Source organism: Pteronotus mesoamericanus, unplaced genomic scaffold (genome assembly GCF_021234165.1).
Source record: "Pteronotus mesoamericanus isolate MK-2021 breed Mesoamerican mustached bat unplaced genomic scaffold, CSHL_Meso_final contig_25, whole genome shotgun sequence".
NCBI lineage: Eukaryota > Metazoa > Chordata > Mammalia > Chiroptera > Mormoopidae > Pteronotus > Pteronotus mesoamericanus.
The window spans coordinates 6,877,780-6,896,956 of NW_026555105.1; the positions used below are offsets into that span (position 1 = coordinate 6,877,780).

General features: G+C 46.0%; 1 protein-coding gene across 1 annotated transcript in view; it reads right to left on the minus strand.

The window, feature by feature from the left end:
- The window catches only part of PTPN1 (protein tyrosine phosphatase non-receptor type 1), a 62,866-nt gene extending 45,625 nt beyond the window's left edge, over window positions 1–17,241 (minus strand). Inside the window, exon 1 of the mRNA XM_054573602.1 lies at window positions 17,018–17,241. Coding sequence (XP_054429577.1) covers window positions 17,018–17,080 — 63 coding nt within the window. The 5' untranslated portion in view covers window positions 17,081–17,241. The remainder of the gene's footprint in view (window positions 1–17,017) is intronic.
- Between the last annotated feature and the right edge of the window lie 1,936 nt (window positions 17,242–19,177).

Sequence of the window (19,177 nt, forward strand, 5' to 3'; positions counted from 1 at the left end):
AGCTGGCACTGGGAGAGCATAGATGTACCATTAAATACGGAGGCAGAAAGGGACTCCAGACACATTAGACAGCAGAAGCAACAGCTTATTGCTAGTTTGCAGTCTGTCAAACGTCATGAGGTGCACAGGGAGGGAACCCACAGAGTCTGGTTACCGTGTCTGAAGCCAACCCCAGATGCCCCATTATCCTTATAGGGAAGCAGCCCCAAGATCCAACATGTGGGCAATTGCTCGTGGTGGCTGTGGCAGCCACAGGGGGAGAGGGCAGCGAGGAGGGGAAGCACAGAAGGCGGAAAAGACGATGAAGAGTATAACTGCGTGCGGGGACTCAGCAGCGCACGCGCAGACTGCAACATGGGGACTGAGTAAGTATGTCTGAACCCAATGCACTGGAATACAAAGGTTTACTGCTTCCCACACACCCTTCAACGTCTTTTCTGAGGCTCTGGCCGACAACCCTGTCTTTAAAGCTTTATTTCTGCTTTGTTCTCAACTGCTCTACCTCTGGCCTTCCATCTTGTTAAAAGGCAGTTCTATGTTTAAATGATCTCAGTAACTAACACTGAAGATTCAGAACCACCGCTCTGAGAGACATGAAATGCCCATTCCGCCTAAACTCAGTGATCAGTTACCCTGCAGAAGGGCGACCGAGGCCCTCAGGAGAGCAGCCCGTTGGAGAAAAGGACTCCCTCCCAGCCTCAGGTCTGCCCTGGGACCACTTCTTCATGGCAGGTGTCAGTTCTTTTGAAAAGCAGTCCTTGCCCCAAGTCATTTACCGCAACTTTAAAACAGGTAACAGAAAAGTAATCTGCAAATTGTGAAACTAAGTGCTTTTATTCTAAATTCAATTACATTCAAATAAAAATTCCAGTTTACAAAACAAACCTAAAAAAAAAATCAAATAGAATAAGAAGCCAAACTAACTAAATATCCCTTCTTCGCCAGACTAGACTTGTCCTCCTGCTCCAAGCTATAAAGCCAAGCTTGCCAAGGCAAGAACAAGGCTTCTACATTTATTTTTATTCTTCTCCTCCTCTTCTCCATTTAAAACCCGCTCATTTTGTAAGATCCAGAAGATGAGGGAAAAGTTGAAATCCACAAATAATAATCTTCAGGGCTGAACCAAAAACAATGTTAAGGAAAAAAGTTAAAAACAAAAACAATGATTTGGTTTCAGATGCAAATGCTTCACCTGCCCAGATTTTTTCTGCTGTGAACTTTTTGGCAAGATCAAAATCTCAGGAAATTCCATACAAATGAAACTCTAAAGGCAAATTAAGAAAAAGGATCTAAGTTTAGAGCCCAAATATGCTCCTCCCATTCTCGTCTGGTTCCTTACTTGTAGAGAGGACCACCAAAGGAACCACAAAATCATATGCTGACAAGAGCTTTGCTTCCTGCAAGTTGACAGGTCTCTGGCTTTGAATAAATGCCTCTATTTCCTGTCAGCATTGGTCAGTCCTAGCTACCAAACCTATGAAGTTTGAACAAAAAAGACTCTCATACCACTGACTCTCTCATACTTGGCCTACACACTGGAACCCAAGAGCTAAGAAACCACAGGGAAATTGCCCCTCCAGAATGGCAGGGCCTATGCATGGCACAGAGACAGGGCCAGCAGGGGAAGACACGGGGAGGGGGAAGACACGGGTGGGTTACAGATGGGGCTTAGTTCCATCGTGTATAAGTGAGGTTAGGCCCGCGGAAATGGAGTCCAGCTATATACAAGGCACCCTGAGGGCAGCATGGAGGATCGCGCACAGTTCTTGCTCAGAAGGGGCTTCTAATCTCACCGGGGACATATACCACATAGAGGAAATTAACATAAAGGGCAATAAAGAAAACAAAGGGCCTGCTAAACTGATGGTGAGTCAATATCAATGGTTCACACAATACCACAAACTCGATGCCTTCAGTTTCCAATTCATGAACCGTCTAAATAGCATAGCCCATGTCTTCTTTCAGGAACTACTTATTAGATTCTTTCGATAGGCTGGGCACTATACTGAGTAATAATACAAATGACTGAAATGAAAGCAGCCCTGCCCTTTCTAACACCTGGTGGTTACTTGGCAATAGGTAACAGGTTATTAGGGAACAATGGATATAATCACAGTATAATCACGCACAGCATATTTAATATGCTATGAAAGGGGGAAGCACAGGAGCCATGGGAGGACCCAGAAGAGGCACCTCACTAGCACCTGGAGAGAGGGGGAATCAGAGAAATCATCCTCAAAAAGAACAGCTAAGATGTGGACTGAATGAGAATTGGCAAAGCAGAATGTTCCAGGCGGAAAAAAACAGCACACGCAAAGGCTCTGTGAGAGACAGGGAGCAGCGATGCTGCGGGAACTGAAATGCTTCTGAAAGCTGCACCGGACAGCAGCACTGTGCGTGCACACGCCCCGCAACCCAGGGCTATCACTACTTCCTGGGTGCACAAAGGAGGCAGCTGAGGAAGAACAGAGTCAGCGGGAAGGAGCAGTATAGGGGGACCCTTGAAGAACTCCCCCAGTAAAGTGAGAGTTAGGACTAGCTAGAGAAAGAGAAGACACCAAAGGAAGAAAGGAAAAAAAGAGTCATGGGAACTGGGATAAGAGGACATTCAAGAAACAAACAGAAGTCAGCCACGTTAAATGGTGCTATGATAAGGATGCAAACCACCCACTGAATAAGCAACAAGGAAGCTAACAGTGACCAGCCGAGGATTATTTTAGTGGCTTGGTAGGGTGGAGCCTAACTTCCCTGGGCCTGGGCGAGGAGTGACTGGGAAGTAAACAATGGACACAGTGACCTATTTATTTCAAACATTTCAGCTGAGGAGGAAGGGATACAGCAGTGGCTTCAGGGAGAACTGCAGTTGGACAAAGCCTGAGAAAGCTTCAATGGTCCAAGTGGCTCTGCAACAGAGAGGGAGGGCTAAGGGTACACACCTAAAAGAATCTCTCACTTGTGACTTAATGCCAGGAGCAGATGAGCGGGGACGGCGTTGAGGGCACAGATATAAGGGCGGCCTCGCAAAGGAACAAACGCCCCTTTCTCCTTGCGAGAGGAGTGAGGTGGAAAGGACAGCAGGCAAGCTTTAGATATGACGGCCAGAGCTGAGGGCAAGAGATCTGAGGTTGGAGACTGGGTTTCTGGGGGCTCGATCTACAGAAGTGGGAGATTTTCTCCAGCAGCACCTGGGAGCCTGGGCCCCGGTGGGAAGGGCAGGTGGCTGGCCTGGCGCAGAGCTAGAGTTGGTCAAGTATGCTGATGGCTAGAAGACGAGCAAAAGGGCGAGGGAGGTTGGAGGGGAAGCACTTCAAGCGACTGACCACGGGCTTAGATGCACAGGGCGAGAAGTGGACTCCGCGTCAGGGAAGGAGCTGCTGGAAATCCGGATGCAGAAGAAAACGCGGAGAAGGGGAAGTAACTGAGTGAGGGGCACGTGGAAGTGCACCAGGCCGTGACTGGAGAGCGGGGGGTGGCGGAGTCCAATGACCTGTCAGAGGCATGTAAGAGCCCAAGGCCAGGGCCTACCTATGGGAAGGAGGTGGCAGAACAGGAGGGACTAGGCGAGGATGTAGGGTCACCCAGCTGCCCGACATGGCCCAGGGGCGACAGCAGCCTTGAAACAGAGACACTTGTGAGCCAAGTACGTTATGGGGAGTAGGAAGGGATGCACAGGGGCCCATGTAAAATACAATGGGCATAGTACAGGCAAGCAATTAATGCCCCAATATTGCAACTGACCTACTAGGAAAGCTTGGTGGCGTCCTCTCTGTGATACACACACACTTACATCTTTATCGCCCTTTCAACTGCAAGTGTGTTCGCTTCCCTTAGCAAATCTGAAGACAAAGCATAACCAATGAACTTGAGGTCCCATCCAGAGTATGGATTTCTATTCTATGAAGAATGCCTTTATATAATTCTTTCTTATTCACCCCTGTCTTAAAAACAGTTGCTTCCCTCTGCAATATTTTGGTGAATCTGTTGAGAGGCTCGTGAACTACTGTTTTTCTACTCCACCCATTTACTTCAGCTACGTAAAGGACTCCAAAATAAAACCAGGAGGACCAAAAAACTCTACACTTCAATCATCCGCCCATTATTAAAAGAAAAATAGTCAGAGCTTCTTTTATTCTATTTTGTCATCCGCTGTTAAAGAAAACTCTCCCCTTTTCAAGTCTTTAATGACTAGTAACTGATAATTATATTTTAACTGTCAAACTCAGTACTACTTCCACACATAAGCTTCACAGTTAGAATTAAAAGGAAAAAAGATGTTTTCACAACTTTAGTGGTTTGCAGATATCTGATCCTGACTGCTTCTACATGGCAAGAAAAGAGGTTAGTAAATATGTGAATGGAAAACAAGCAATAATAATTAAATCATTTACAATTCTCAAGATGATAATTTTGGTTTAAATTAATCATAAAAAGTCACAGAATTTGTAGTCATATTCAAAATATAAAAATGCTTAAAACTTAAAGCCCATCACTTAGTCCTTAAAACTTGGGTAATTATAAATAAACTTAAGTTATTTTACAAAATACTTGATTTGAAAGAATCACTCAAATAAAGCCTTCTGTGTATGAAGAGCTGCTAATAAAAAGACTACATAATGGGATAAGCCAGCCAGGATCATTATAAATATCCTTTAAAATTCACAATGAATAAATGAGATCTTTATTTTCAAAGTGTCAGCTGCAAATCAGGGGGCTGACCACATATTTTCAATTTATACTTAGTGAGTCAGGCTTATACTTAAAGATTCTTTTAAAAAAATACTCTGCATAGTAAACATGTTATAATTCTTTTTTCTTTTTTTTGTGCATAGACTAAATAGAGTGTCTGCAAACATACTTGGATAAGAAAAATAACACTCTTTACACAAGTTATCAGTTCACAGCAATGAATACTGTATGACCTGCCTACGAAGTACAACACTCCTTCAAACTTATAAAACTTATCAGGACACGAACATCCTCCTGGAGAAGACACCTACACAGATGACTTCACTACATGGTGGTGTGAGGTCAATGCCACAATGTAACCGCCACTATGTCACCCTATTATGAGGGTTCAGAGACCATTATCACAATCAACGTGAGAAGTAATGGCAGAGGAAATAGAAAAGAAGGGATAGAGGAAAATATCTAAACATATGTATAGGGGCAGGCAAAAGTAGGTTTACAGTTGTTCTTATGAAAAATGATACGATAATAAATAGTGCAAGAATAAACTCTTGTGTACTCACAACTATAAACCTACTTTCGCATATCTATCTATCTATCTATCCATCCATCCATCCATCCATCTAGAGAATATGAAATTTAGGGGGTGCAATGGGAGAAGGAAGGTTAAGACCTAAGAGGAAGAAAAAGAAATATGTTCCTACGTTTTCAAGTTAAAGTAATATAACACTTCATATGAACAGAGAAGGGGTAGGAGAAGCAAGCCCCAGATTAAGGGGTCTGAAGAACATACGGGGCTTTCACCCACGTACCCTTGGAGTCTTCGCTTAGATATTACTTGTATAGACTACCCCTACCTAACAGGCCCTCCATCTGCTTTTCCTGCTCCCAATCCCAATAAGCGACCTCCTCCTGAGTGTCCCTGCAATACCTGGAACCTAGGGCTATGAGAGCTCTTAACACTCTGAGCTGGGACTGTCTCTGCTCAGCCCTTCTGTTGACTGGACTATTAAGTATTAAGCTTCTTAAGGACAAGGACCGAATCTTGCTCACCACTTAACCTCACTATCTAGCACAGCGGCCAGCACCTAGTACCGCTCATGTATTTGCTGAGTGACTGAAGGAATGCACGCTGCCTGCAAGGAGCTTACGATCTAGAATGGAAGAGGAAAACAGAGGACCAATGAAAAGCTTTATGGAGAAGCAGGTCTTCAGTTGCCAATTTTAATTTCATATATACAAAAAAGTACAAAGTGGCTATGCCATCCTGCCACATGATTCAGGAATGCTACAACACCAAGTTGGTTTTGTCCTTTTGAGGTGCAGCTTTGGGGAGGAAGACACAAAACTTAGAACAAAGACCTTGATTGTTTTATAATGGTAAAAAAATCTTTCTTAATTATTTATTGCTTGTTCTAATCTGTCGTGTACAACATATCTCCATAAAATAATAGATGTTCAAGAAGGACCAAAGAAAAAACATGTCCTACAATATAATACATACTTCTGTTGCTAAATGCAAATAGAGACTTTTAACAACACACATTCTTTGTAACCTATACATTTATTTTATTTTTATCATGGCTATCATTTATAGAAAAGGTAAGTCAGAGACACCATCTGATCATGAACTCAGACAGATGACAAATAGTATCATTTCTAATCACAAAACAAGCATATTTGGGTAAGTCATTCCTTATCAATTCCCATAGGGATCATTCAATTCAATTTCCAAGTTGGTCATCAGGAATAGTTCATGGAAATAACTGAACATGGGACAGAAATACAGTCACACACTCAGTTGCCCAAGGTGGGGGAAAAAATGGTGGCAACTTCCAACTTCCTCAAAACAGCAGAAGGGGTCAGAGGATGGAAGGCGGGGGAAGCACCTGGGCTGTGCCTTTGTCCCGGAGTGCCATGTCAAGGGCACTCTCTCGGGCGTTCTCACCCCAGCCACCAATCCTTTAACGCTGGCTAATCTTCCCTTGCTTACAGGGCTAAAACATCTTTTTAAAATTATCTTAAATCTAACATTAATATCAAACTCCAAGAATGAAAGGTAGCCTGGAGAATAGAGGCAGCAAACACAAGTGCATCCAAAGGCTGGTAGCACACACAAGACAAGACAATGCGACTCGCCAGGGAACTATAAACTAAAGACCACACATGTCTGTCCAGCGGGGGCAGTGTCCCCCAGCTCAGCAGACGACTGCCAAGGGGAGCCCAGCCAGTGTGGTGTCCAGGTTTTTCAAGAGAAGCCAGAAGTCTGGATTTGTAGCCGATTCCTCCTGATTTATAAACAATGGCCAAAAATTAAACTCTTTTTGTTCAAACACTGTGTGGACCAAGCAAAACACGACTGTGGGTGGCCAATTTGTGATTCTAGGAAAGGTCAGACAACTGGGCAAAGGTCAAAATCTACAAACTATCCCTTCCTTGGTCCTAATAAACCAGGGAGGCTTATTTAGCACAATCCCTCATCTCCCTCTGCAGCGGTGCATCACAGTGAGCCTGTCAAGCTGATTCGGGACACAGGGGCCCTCAGGCAGAGAACATCCAGGCTCTGACACCTAATTGTCCTCCTAAAACATTTCCAAGTAAAGACCAATTTACGCCGTATAATAAATGGTACTGCACGCAAAGCGCTTTTCACAGTGCCTGGGGCACATAACAGAATTCAATAAACGTTAGCTATTATTGAGTTTTATTATGAATGAGGGTAGAACATAAACCAGCCTGTGCACCTCTCCACTGAATGGGAGTTTTTTAACCGATTACAAAACTTAATAATCCCCTTTAAGCATAAGAAAAATTTCAAAGGGAACTGCGTTCATCAATGTGGCACTGGGTAATTTTAACATGGAACTTTAGAGCTCTGTCCCACTTTTGGATAAGGGGAATCACAGAACATCCAAGTCCAGCTTGGATAGGACATGAAGCCCCATTTTCTTCCAAAAAGGCTGCCCCACTTTCCCGGCCCCTCGTGTGCCCACGCAGTTGTGGAATGTTAGATCCGAGCCATGCTCTAAGGCCGTCCGGTCCAGTCACCACACGTCACAGATCCCGTGTGTCACTCCTTCCAAGTTCGCAACGTCGCAGCAGATGCAGGAGCTCCAGTCCCCTTTCCCGTTACCTCACAAGTCCCTGGAGGCAGGTATGTGTTTGAGGTGGTCGGTTACAGGTGGCAGGGCAGCTCCTGGCTGCAGCTTCGAAACAAACCTGCTCTGTGTGAAACCCGGAATCAGCTTTGCAGACAGACACAGCCCTAGCCGTGAGGGCGAAAGGCGCTGTCACCTCAAGGGACAGGCCAGGGAAGGTTTCCTATACCCACCCAAAGCCTTGCTTCCCCATATCTCAGGTTGGTCAGAATCTTTTAAAAATCCTCTAAGGTCAACTACGCCCTTTTAGCCCCTGGCTTGGAACGAAAGTTCCAAACCTCTTTGAAAGAGGCTACTTTACTTGCTGGGCAGGTACAGTCACTAAGCGAAGGAATCTATGATTTACAAATAACGTTACTATGCTTCAAACTGTCCAACTTCCAAAGTACTGAGAAGTATTTTTTTGAAATGCAGCCTAGGTAGAGAATATATTGTGTCCTACATTCAAAATTTGTCTTTCTAGAAAGCATGTTTGAATGTCAAAGGATATAAAGCAAGCTGTGAATAGGAGACTAAAATTAGCACAAACCACAAATAACCTAACATACTTATCACTTCCTTATGATCAACCTACAAAAATCAAACACTAAAGGCATTTACAAAACTAAAGGTGTGGTGCCACATTAATCCTTTAACTTCAGCTGGATCCTTTCTTCCTTCTAAAATGGACCTGGCACGTAAACGTTACCAAGAAAAAATGGCATTTTATTAATGTGAAGGCAAGTGCAAGGGAAACCATTCGAGCACAGTTTTGCCCCGCGAATAAAACAGCAAGCACCCTGCAGTTCTTAAGCGGTTAGAATGGTAACCACCTCCTCAAACTGAAGATAGGAAATTTTAGATGTCGGACCACACCCATCTCCAGCTGGGTTTCACACTGAGCACTAAGGACCTACCAGGCTCCCACCTCAAACCAAAGGTTGCCTCGTCTCCTGCTTTCAGTCCCTACTTCCAAAAGCAGCACCTTTCAACTACCGAAGTTTGTTGGGAAACACAAAGGCTTGCTGCCATCAGGTAGTGGAACAAGTTGCAAAAGGAAGTTTAGTTGACAAATACGTATTCATGAAAAAAAGGCAATGGGTTTGTTCAGCTTCAACTACTCTTACAGTGGCTGCCTCGGCCTGGTAACCATGTTTCCGGAAGTTGTCCAGGGACCATTGAAGGTCACAAAGGAGGGAAACCAGTGCAGACGTCAAGAGGAATGGAGAAGCTACCAGCTGCCACTGGAGACTCAGCAGTGTTGCTGAAACTCTCAAAAGCGTTCTTACTAGCAGGTAGAAACATAAGGGAAAGTAGCAGGCCTGGGCTGTTATCTGTAGCAGGAACAGATGAAATGAAAACACTGCTGCCAACTCTAACATTCCCAGGGTGCATCAAGAAAACTGTCAGTAGGACATGAGGGCATTTTAAACAGAAATGGTAGCATGACTTGGAATCCCAGCATCACAGGATGTGGATTCCCAAGGAATATTCAAAGGCCTGTGTGAACCAGCTGAGTCGTCTGTGTGGCCAAGTCACCTGGGACACTGGGGGTTGCCCCAGAAATGTGGCTTGGTGCCTGTAAACGCTGCTTGGCTTAATGCAACTTCCCGATCTTGCGCCATGCTGTTTCACCCCGCCTCCGAGGCCGACCCTAATGACCCTGGCAACGGGAGGCGGTGTCCAGGTGGTGGAGAGCAAGAATGCTCCTCCCTCTAAGATGTGCCCAAAATACAGCTTATATGAGGGTAAAAACAACAAAGCGATGTCAACAAAAAACACAAAACAAAATATCCCCCCCTCAAAAAAAGGCCACTGCATAGCTTCTCAGAGATCCCTTCTTTCTTGTGCAAAAGGGAGCCAAGCAAGGATCTGCGACCCTGTGAAGGTGTATTTTGCCTTTATCCCAGCAGAAGCAAACTAAATCCTGACTGTCTGAATAGTGAGGCAGCACAAAATCTGAAAGGGACAAATATACAATGACCGATGTTTAACCATCAGGGAATGTAGAGCTAATTGACCGTATTATGCTAAATGCAGTTTGCCTATTTGTTCTCTTGAGTGAAGTTATATTCAGAATTGATTATATCTGCACATGTTTTTAAGTAAGCCCATGTTCTTAAGAGAGCTCCAACTATGTGGAATAATTACTTCATGCCCACTTTTCCTGTAAGCAATTCACAATAGTGTTCAATCCTCCAAGTTAATCAGTGCTCATCAGAATAAAAACTAGCTAAGCCATTTGCTGGAATTCAGCATGGCGACGTGTAAATGAGAGTCTTCAAAAGGAAGAGAAGCACCGACAAGAGATCCATGAAGAAAGCAAAACAGGGGAGAGGTGTTTCATCACAGAGTAATGGAGATAAGGAATAGTTTTCCTTCTTTAATCACTAACTAATAAATTTTTTAAATACAATTTTGGAAGCCTAGCTTTGCTGTGCTCATCTTATCTTTGCAAGTGGCATCGCTCACCCACAAAAGCCACAAACACAGCCGAGGCTTTTCCTTCTTCGTCTGTAAAAGAAAACATGCCTCACTCAGTCTTTGGGAAGAAACCTCTGTAGTAAAAGAGAAGAAGCCCACCCAGGACACAGACCACTTGGGCCCAGAGGTTTCCATCGACAGCAGTTAAGCCTCAATAAGGATTTAGAATTTCCTGGCACAGTACTCTATTAATAGTAGCAGGGAATATATATATTCTCCAAAGAAAATATAGGCCTCAAGCGTCACTTTGCTAATAAGCCATGTTTACTTTTTAAGTCCATACGAAAGAAGTAAGTTCTGGAAGCACCAATTCTAAGTACCATGGTGCACCATAAAACTTTACTGCCTTCATAGAAACGTAAGCATTCAGAACTGTTAATTGAATCATGTCACTTAAAAAAAAAAAAAAAAGGCTGAAAATCATTTACCTCTAAGATGCTCTTAAAATACAGTTATCACTTTGTCTGCAGTGTGACTTGTACCACATCCAAAGATCAACTGATTGAGGGGGGAGGGGGGTTCAACTTTTCTTTGGCTATTTATTTTTTTGGGGAAAAAAATCTTCCATGTGAAATGGTCTTGTTTCCAGTTTTCAGACATTCACAGTTTACAAACTGTCAGTCAGAGACTCATGATTATGTCAAGCTGCCTAGAAAAAGGAGAAGGCAGCAGCTAGTAAACGACACAAAGTAAAGCATTATTTCTAAAATGCTGGAGACTTAGGTACTTTCTTCTCAAGTATGGCAGATATGTAAACTATCACACTATTCAAATGAAGTTTAGACCAGATGTTGGTTTCTTTAAAAAATTACAACATAAAGGGCAGCTACTCTTTAGGTACCTAGCTAAGGCTGAATCTTTCGTAAATTCTCAAGAATCAGTTCCTCTATCTTTTACAGGAAAAACCACCCAATTGCTTCTTAAGAGAAAAAATAACTCATGTGTCAGGGCTACTCAATTTCCCACATTACTAAATCAAATGAAGCCTACTTATTAAGAATGCTTAATTTAGTACCCCTTGGGAAAAAAAGTCAATTCTTTTGCATCCTTAACTATCCTCACAAAACTCCTTTACATTTTTGAGCCTAACCGTGCCCACCAATGCCCACAATCTTACAAAGCTGAGTACCCGCTGCAGTGCTTTACAAGGATTACTTCAGGAACACTAAATTTTTTTTGTGAGCACATTAAAGACTATTACTTAAAGTGAACTTGGTGATCAGTTAGTCCAGGATAACTTTTACAAAGGAAGGGACTGAAGCCCAAAGAAAGGAAGAGACCCACTCAGCATTGTTGGTTTTAGAGCTAAGACTAGAGAAAAAGCAAAAGATTATTAAACAACTCTGTTGGCCTGAAGGGTTGGTCTGATCAAAGGCCAAAAATGTCAGCCTTTACCATGCATACTTTGAAACAAATCACAGACTTTTGTAGAGTTGTTACTCTACGGCGAACAATATTTTATATCCCACAGGCAAAAACCTTTTACAAACCAAGTACATGCAAAGCCCTTCTAGAAAGCATGTGAGAACAAGCCAAGAGTGATCAGAACAGGGTAATTCAACAATTCTTAGAGACAAAGATACATCGCCTACAAACTTCCTATTAAGTTCGCCTCAGACTAAGTATAAATTTATTGTTAAATTTAAAGTTCCTGAGAAACGAACCGGTGGTATCAACTTCTTACTGTAAGAAAGGCTTAAACCTTTCTTCCAAGTCACCAAGGAGGCAATACTCAATCGCCTCATCTGGCCGCGGCTCACAATGCAGTGGTTTTCTCCAACAGTGACCTCTGTTATCAGTACTATCATCCTCCCCCTCCTCACCCCCCAACCCAACCTCCCTCCCCCTCCCCCAGCTAGAATGGGAGTTGGAAACCATGTCTCGTTTGTCTTTATATTGTCTGGGCCTGGAGAAGTGCCGATGACAAATTCGATGCCAGCAATTTTTAGGCACTTTGTGCTGGGTGCAGAGGACACCAAGATGAATGAGAATGATGGACTTGCCGTCCTCAGGAAGGCTGGACTCTGGAGGAGGTAGATCTGGATCTATAGAAACAGCTCCCATGAGAGCAGGGCTTCAGAAGAGGTAAGTATGAAGCTGTATGGAAATGAGCAGGTGCGGCGTGAGGGGGCGCACATCTGAGTGGGAAAGGCAGGCTAGACGAAGAGGTGAGCCAAGGTACAGAGGAATGAAAGAGAAGGATGAGTTTGAAAAACGCGGCACCTTCCACTGTGGCTAGAACAGAAAGTACACAGGCGGGGATGGTTGGGAGCCGGCTGCCATACTAAGGAGTTTGGACCTTACTGGTATTATGAAAGCACTGGAAGTAGTTAAACAGAGGAGTGACAGGCTCAGGTCTGTTTTTAACACAATTACTAGCAATGATGTGAAGAATATACGTGGCAGCATCAGGGCAGGGGTATGGAAAGACTTTGAGGGACCATATTAATATGTAACTGTTCTCACTCGTATCTAGTGTGAAACTAGAAACGGCTGCAGTGTTAGAGGCAAAATTTGAGAACTTAAGACCGCTGGGGTAGTAGCAAGGATGCTACGGGGACTAGTCAACAAAATGTGGTCGGGGGAACCAAGAACTAGTCCGAAGTCCCCAGCACTCCTGGATACTCAAAGCGCCCACAGAGTGCCTGGTACCAAACTACGCTGGCTTGGAAACAATGACCCAGTTAAGACTTCCCATTTTCCAGAACATGGTCAGTAGCAAGAAACATGCCCAGCCTCTCTGTCAGTGTTAGTTGGTTACCATGAACGAATGAATACAAACACCGGAGGGAGAGTAACGCCACAGTGTGCAAAATATATATGGATTCAGGTGGGCTTAAGGAAAGTATCTGCAATTAAAAGCGCATCATAGGACAAAATTTCTGCACTCTAAAATATCAGGTAACAGACAATACAAAAAAAAAGAAAAAGAACAAGAAAAGGCACAGTCATTATTCCAACAGTTTATACTCTACAAAACCCCCTACAGGAAATTTTCTATCCATTTCTATCATGAAATTCAGTATATATTCAATCATATTATTCAATACCAGGTATTTTCAAAGGTTTTGGGGAGCTATTCACGCTAAAATGCAAAATGCAGTGGGAAAACCATGGAGCCCAACAGCAGACAGTTGGCAGCTGAAGATCATGTGCATTACCATTACCTGCCGCAAGCTGACCTGTGCTTCTGTACTTCCGAAAGGACCAAAGTATTCCTATAAATATGCCAGTGATGTCAAACAAATGATGATAGCAGAAAGTTCCCTCCACTATTTCTCCTTGTGCTCCCAGTTTATTTAATATGAGCCCAGACAATTACAAAGGTCTTAACACCATTTCCAAAGTGGTGATCAGACACCTAAATTTAGTTCACTCAAACTAGGGCTAAACAAGAACATTTAGATCTAATGGGTCACTCAAGATGACTAGAACTTCCCAATCTCTCCATGTCATTTCCGTTTGTCTTTTTTTTTTCTTTTAAGTGAAGTGAGTCACAGTGTATAGATCTGTCTCCTCTTCACAAAACACAGTTTTTCTCTGAAGAGAATGGTATTTAAAAGCATTATTGGAAATGTTTAATATTCACCTCCTTGGACTGAAACAACATAAGGTGTATATAGAAGTGAAAAATTTTCATGAACTGTTGTTATAACATGGTTTTAACCTAGAGAGGCATTAGCTCATATTGCCAAAAAAAGCAGCTACAAAGGCACACGTCAATTGGAAGCGCAGCCCATTTTACAAAGCCTGCCTCTAACATGGAATAAATCTTGCCTTGGAGCCACAAGCTACCGTTGCAACCTCCTTTATATGAAACAATCAAATCATTCACACTGAAAAGCACTGAACAGTGTCACAGAATCAAAGAATTGAGAGATGAAAGAGCAAAACACCTGACGCAAACCTTCAACTACAGATGGAAGGCAGCTTATCAGCTATTTTCATTCATTCAAGCTCCTGTCTTCTCTCATTCTAGCTCCAAAAATCGCTCCCTTTTCTGTCTGTGTTCTGTCTCCTCTTGGACAGCCAGACCAACTCAAACTCTAAGCTCACTAAGTATTACTCCCACTTTTCAAACCAGGCATACAATCGTTTAAATGATGGAAAACAAGTCTTAAAGCCATCTACACGTGCTATCAAAGCTGACTTTTTATAGACCTAAATGCATAGGCCTAAATAGCACAGTACCTGGGCTATTTATTAGCGCTAACAGGTAAAAACATGGTTATGCCCCAGGTTGAGCTTGCACAGAATCTTTGCCCGACACGTTTGCTTTCTAAACTACCACAGTCCTCCCCGTCCAAGTCTACTTTTCCTTCGTTCATTTCCTAATTGTTGCCAAGTTTTTGCATCTTTTTGTTCTGGTTAGAAAAGTTAGTGTCTGAGAAGTAACTGCACTGCCTTGTTCACAAAATTTTAAGTAGAAATTACACTTTTCTAATCACAATAAAGTAAGCAAGCTCAAAATGACTTTGTACAAGGCTGTCCTCATCGTGACATGCTAGGAATTCTTAATTTTTTTAAACTTCCCCTTTCTCCCAACCTGAAACACATTTCTTTGAATTCCTGAAAAATAATGGTTTCGGTAAATTGACACACACTTTGGGAAATCTGCCACTTTCAACTCAAGGTCATAGGAACTCTTTGTGTTTTTCAAAATGCCACACTGCCCAAAAAAGAGCCACTTTTCAACATAAAAAGGAAAAGAGCTTCTGATTTCGATTTTAGGGGAAAAAAAATATCTGTACGGTAGAGGTGAGAAAGCCCATAATGGACAACTCCCTAAGGCCCAACGAAATCACCTGCTGGATCCTGGGAGTCCATTAGCTGAGGGAATCTCAAAAGACAGCAATCTTGACTAAGACTTGGAGTTCAAACGCAGCAGGGAAACTTAAGAACAATGAGGGAAATGAAAGACCAACATGCTCCAGGCTCTGGCCTGAAACGGTACGAAAGCAAATTCAACCGAGGACTTTTTAGAGGATGAATTTGCTGAGGCTGCTGTCTCAGTTGCACCGTGAGAGATTTCGCCCAGTGCCTCTGGAGGCCTCCTCCGCTTGTGTTCCACAGCGCAGCGTCCCACGGTTCAGAGCGACTTCAGGCTCCGCTGCCTTAAATCTGACGGAGGCAACACGTCCGCGCTTTCTCCACGTCCCTAGCAGAATTCACTCAATAACCTGGGGCAGACTAGACGCGGGTACAAGCTGGATATATTTACCAATCGCTCTTATACAGGTTAGAGTGCTCATGTCAGTCTATCAGTAACAAATATACATTATGGTCCAAGTAAAAAGAGTCCTGTCTATTAAGCCTGATGCAAATCCACATGAAACCAAGCCTACCAAAAAAAAAAGGGGGGGGGGGCCTTTTGTCAGTCAGACATACCAAAGAACCGCTTAAAGCTTTTTTCTTTTTTAAGCGGAGCTCAAAATAGATTTTAGCACTACCAGCTGAGGGATCTCCCAATTCGCCTTTGGAGCCTATAGGCCGGCGACAGAATCAACTACCTTCGCCCTTCACACAAAGCAGCAAAATCCACTCTGTGCACCGTTTATTGCAAACACCGCGTGTGGTTTTGGTTAATCCTCAGCCCCCGCAGTGACATTTAATCAGGAGCCCGTATTTGCCTGCGAGGACCCGGCCGCCTGCGAGGGCAGACCGCTGCGTGCCGTGAATCCGATGCCGGGGAGATGGTCGGAAGCCCTGCCTCGCGAACTTCTCCCTGCGGGCCAGCCCGCAGCCCACGCGTCGGGGCGGGCCGCGCGGGCGCCGGCCACTCCAGCCGTGACCGAGGGCGCAGGTGCGCGCTTCCAGAGCAGGTGAAGCCGTCCGCTCCCCCGGCCCGGCCGGAGAGGGCAGCGCCTCGGCGCGGGCCAGGCGGCCCCGCAGGCCTTCTTGGGCCTGACCCGGCCAGCGCTCGCGGCCGCTCAGAGCGAACGTCTCCCTCCGACAGGCCGTCCCCGACCGCTTCCCCGAGGCAGCCCACCTCCCGCGGGCAGGTTTTGTTTGCTTCCCGGCACCTGCCACCGCCTGACAGTGTCTGCCGCCCCTCCTCGACTCTAAGCTCCACGAGGGATAAAGCCTCGCCTGTCGCGTTCGGGAGACGCTACCTCCGGCGCCTGAGCAGTGCCTAGCACGGACCAGGCCGGCCGCTCCCTCGCCGTGCAATGAATGAACGGGAAGGGGGACGGGGGCTGTCATCCTGGGGACTCGCGACGCGCACCGAGACTGGGGGAAAGGAAATGGGAGAGAGGGAGGGCGAGCAGCCCTTTCCCCCTGGGAGACAAAGGAAGAGAGTCTGAGGTGGTCCAGTCTAGAAAAGGAAGTGGTGGGGGTGTTCCAGCAACCCCAGGGGACAAAGAGTGGCTGGGAAGGGGGGCGGGGTCGGGGTGCGAGGGATTCGCGCGGAGAGCACTGGCGGGCGGGCGGCCTCCGGGCTGGAGAGGTCACCGGGCCGGAGGATGTGAGGTAAGTGAGGGATCAAAGGGGATTGCGAGGTCCGGGAGGGACGAAGGCCCACCCGAGGGACAAAGAGACGCGGGTGTGGGGGCGGGGGAGGGGGCCTCGGCGGCCGTCGGATCGAATCCTCAAGCAGCGGGGCCTCGGCGGAGGTCGAGACGCAGAGGGGGAACGGGGCCCTGGGTCCTGAGGGGTAGGTTCACGCGGCCTAAGCAAAGGGCCTGCCGCGCTCCGGGGCGCTCCCGCACCTGGTAAATGGCCGCCCAACTCCCGGCCTTGTCGATCTGCTCGAACTCCTTTTCCATCTCCATGACGGGCCAGGGCGGCTGCTGCGCCTCCTCCTCTGCCCACTGCGCCGTCTGCCGCTCTAGGCCGCGTCGCGCACTCAGCCGGGAGTCCCGCTGCAAGCCTCGACTCCCGCCGCTACCGCCGCCCTAGCCGCTGCTTCTTCATGTCAACCCGGCAGCCGGAAGTACGCACCGCTCTGCCTCGGGATCCGCCCCTCAAGCGTGAGGGCCAATCAGTGGTCGAGCACGTCGGCCGGCACTTCCTCGGGGCGGAGCCAGGGGGAGGTGCTGGTGGAAGCGGCCTAAGCCCCCGCGAGACGTCCCGCAGCTCTTGCTCCCTCCTCCGGTCCGGGACTCGAAGCTTGGGCGTGGCGCGCTCCCGTTGCCTAGGCGACCCCAGGAGCCCCGCCCATGGCGCGTGGGTTGGCACCGCCTCCGCGGATGGTGAGATCAAACCTCGGGTAGGCCCGTTGAGTCACGGAGTGGCCTTTCGTGCTGCGCCAGGGGTCTGGCCTCAGTGCTCCAAGCTGGAGAATGGGCCTAGGAAACATGCTCCATTTCCTCCTGCCTCCCGCCTCTGGCCAGATGTCCGCCCATTTTTTTCAAGAGAGAGCTTCATGATTCACCAGGCTGCTGAGGAAGGTGCCATACTCTCTTTACTGTTCTTGTACCGAAATGCAAGATTTCCGTTTGGGGTCTCAAATTCTGGGCGCTGCAGAAATGAATGGATTGGGGTCCTGGCTTGAGGTCCCTTCAAAGGATCAAGAAAATGTTGCTCAGACGGGACTCAGTGGAACACAAATTCCATGGTGCATTTGTGTGTCGAATAATGCAGATTTCTGGGTCCCACTCCAGAGGATTCGGATACCAAGAATTTGTGCATTTTCCCAGCAATCCCACCTAATTGTACACCTGTGGTCCTGGAAGCCCACCTGGTCAGGTTGCCTTCCTGCAGGTTCCACTTTAAGCTGTCCAGCTGTGGCCTGGCACATGATACGGATTTGTGAACTGCGTGGTGTCAGAGAACCTAGAGGACCGAATCATCTCTCTTCCCTGTTTGCATCCCGGGGCCGCCCAGAGCAGATGCGGGTCTTGCTGGCTGAATTCATTCCTTGAGTGCTTGTGGCAGGCACTGTGCCTGGTATTCCAAGTACACACTATCAAGCTCCACAGCAATCCTACAACATAGGCACTACTATTATAACCATTTTATGGATAAGAAAACTGAGGTGCAGAGAAACAAAAGCACTTGTCCTGAGTAGCATCGCATATTGGTGTGAAAGCCAGGTTCTAACCCAGTCTCCAAGGGAATGGTTGCTTTGGAGCCCGGCTACCTGGGTCCAAATTCCAGTTCTACTAAATACTAGCTACGCAACCTTTAGCAAAATACCTAACCTTTCCCTGCCTCTGTTCCCTCCTTTGTAAAATTAGGATAATAGAAGTACCTATTTCATAGGGGTGGTATGAAGATCAAATGCATATAGTGCTATTCGTATAGTGAGTGGATCAGTAAATAGTAGCCCTAATTATTATTAACCTCCAAAAATAGGAAGTGGGGAGGTAAATGAATTCTTATTGAATAAATGCAGTTGGTGTCATAGGTAATACCTTTAGGAACTGAGTGTTCCATCGAAGAAATTAACAAAAGATGCTCATTTGGGGGGAAAATTTGGGAACCCCACACTCGGAGGCTGCCTAATTTAAGGCTTAGCCAATCTAAGTGACTCTCCAGGCGCTGGTCTAGTCTTCCTGCCCTCACGGATTTGAGTAGCAGGTTGTCTGGTACTCATAGAACTTGGGGGAAGAGAGAGCAGGGCTGGTACATTCCTATCGCTGTGGGCTGAGTTACATAAGTAAATAAATCAAATGCCCATCTGGAGCCCAAGTGGCCCTCATGCCTGCAGGAGGTGTCACCCAACGACTGGAGGGGCCTTTGAGTGGGGCCAAAGCTATGCACAAGATCTTGATAGAGGAGAGGGGGCTGTGGCACTCGAAAGCAGGGCCCAAGTCTGGGCTGTTGAGTGCCTGTGTCAGTTTCCTAAAGGTGCTGTAACAAGTCACCCCAAATTTGGTGGCTTAAAACAACAAGTTTATTTCAGAACAGTCCTGGAGGCCGGAAGT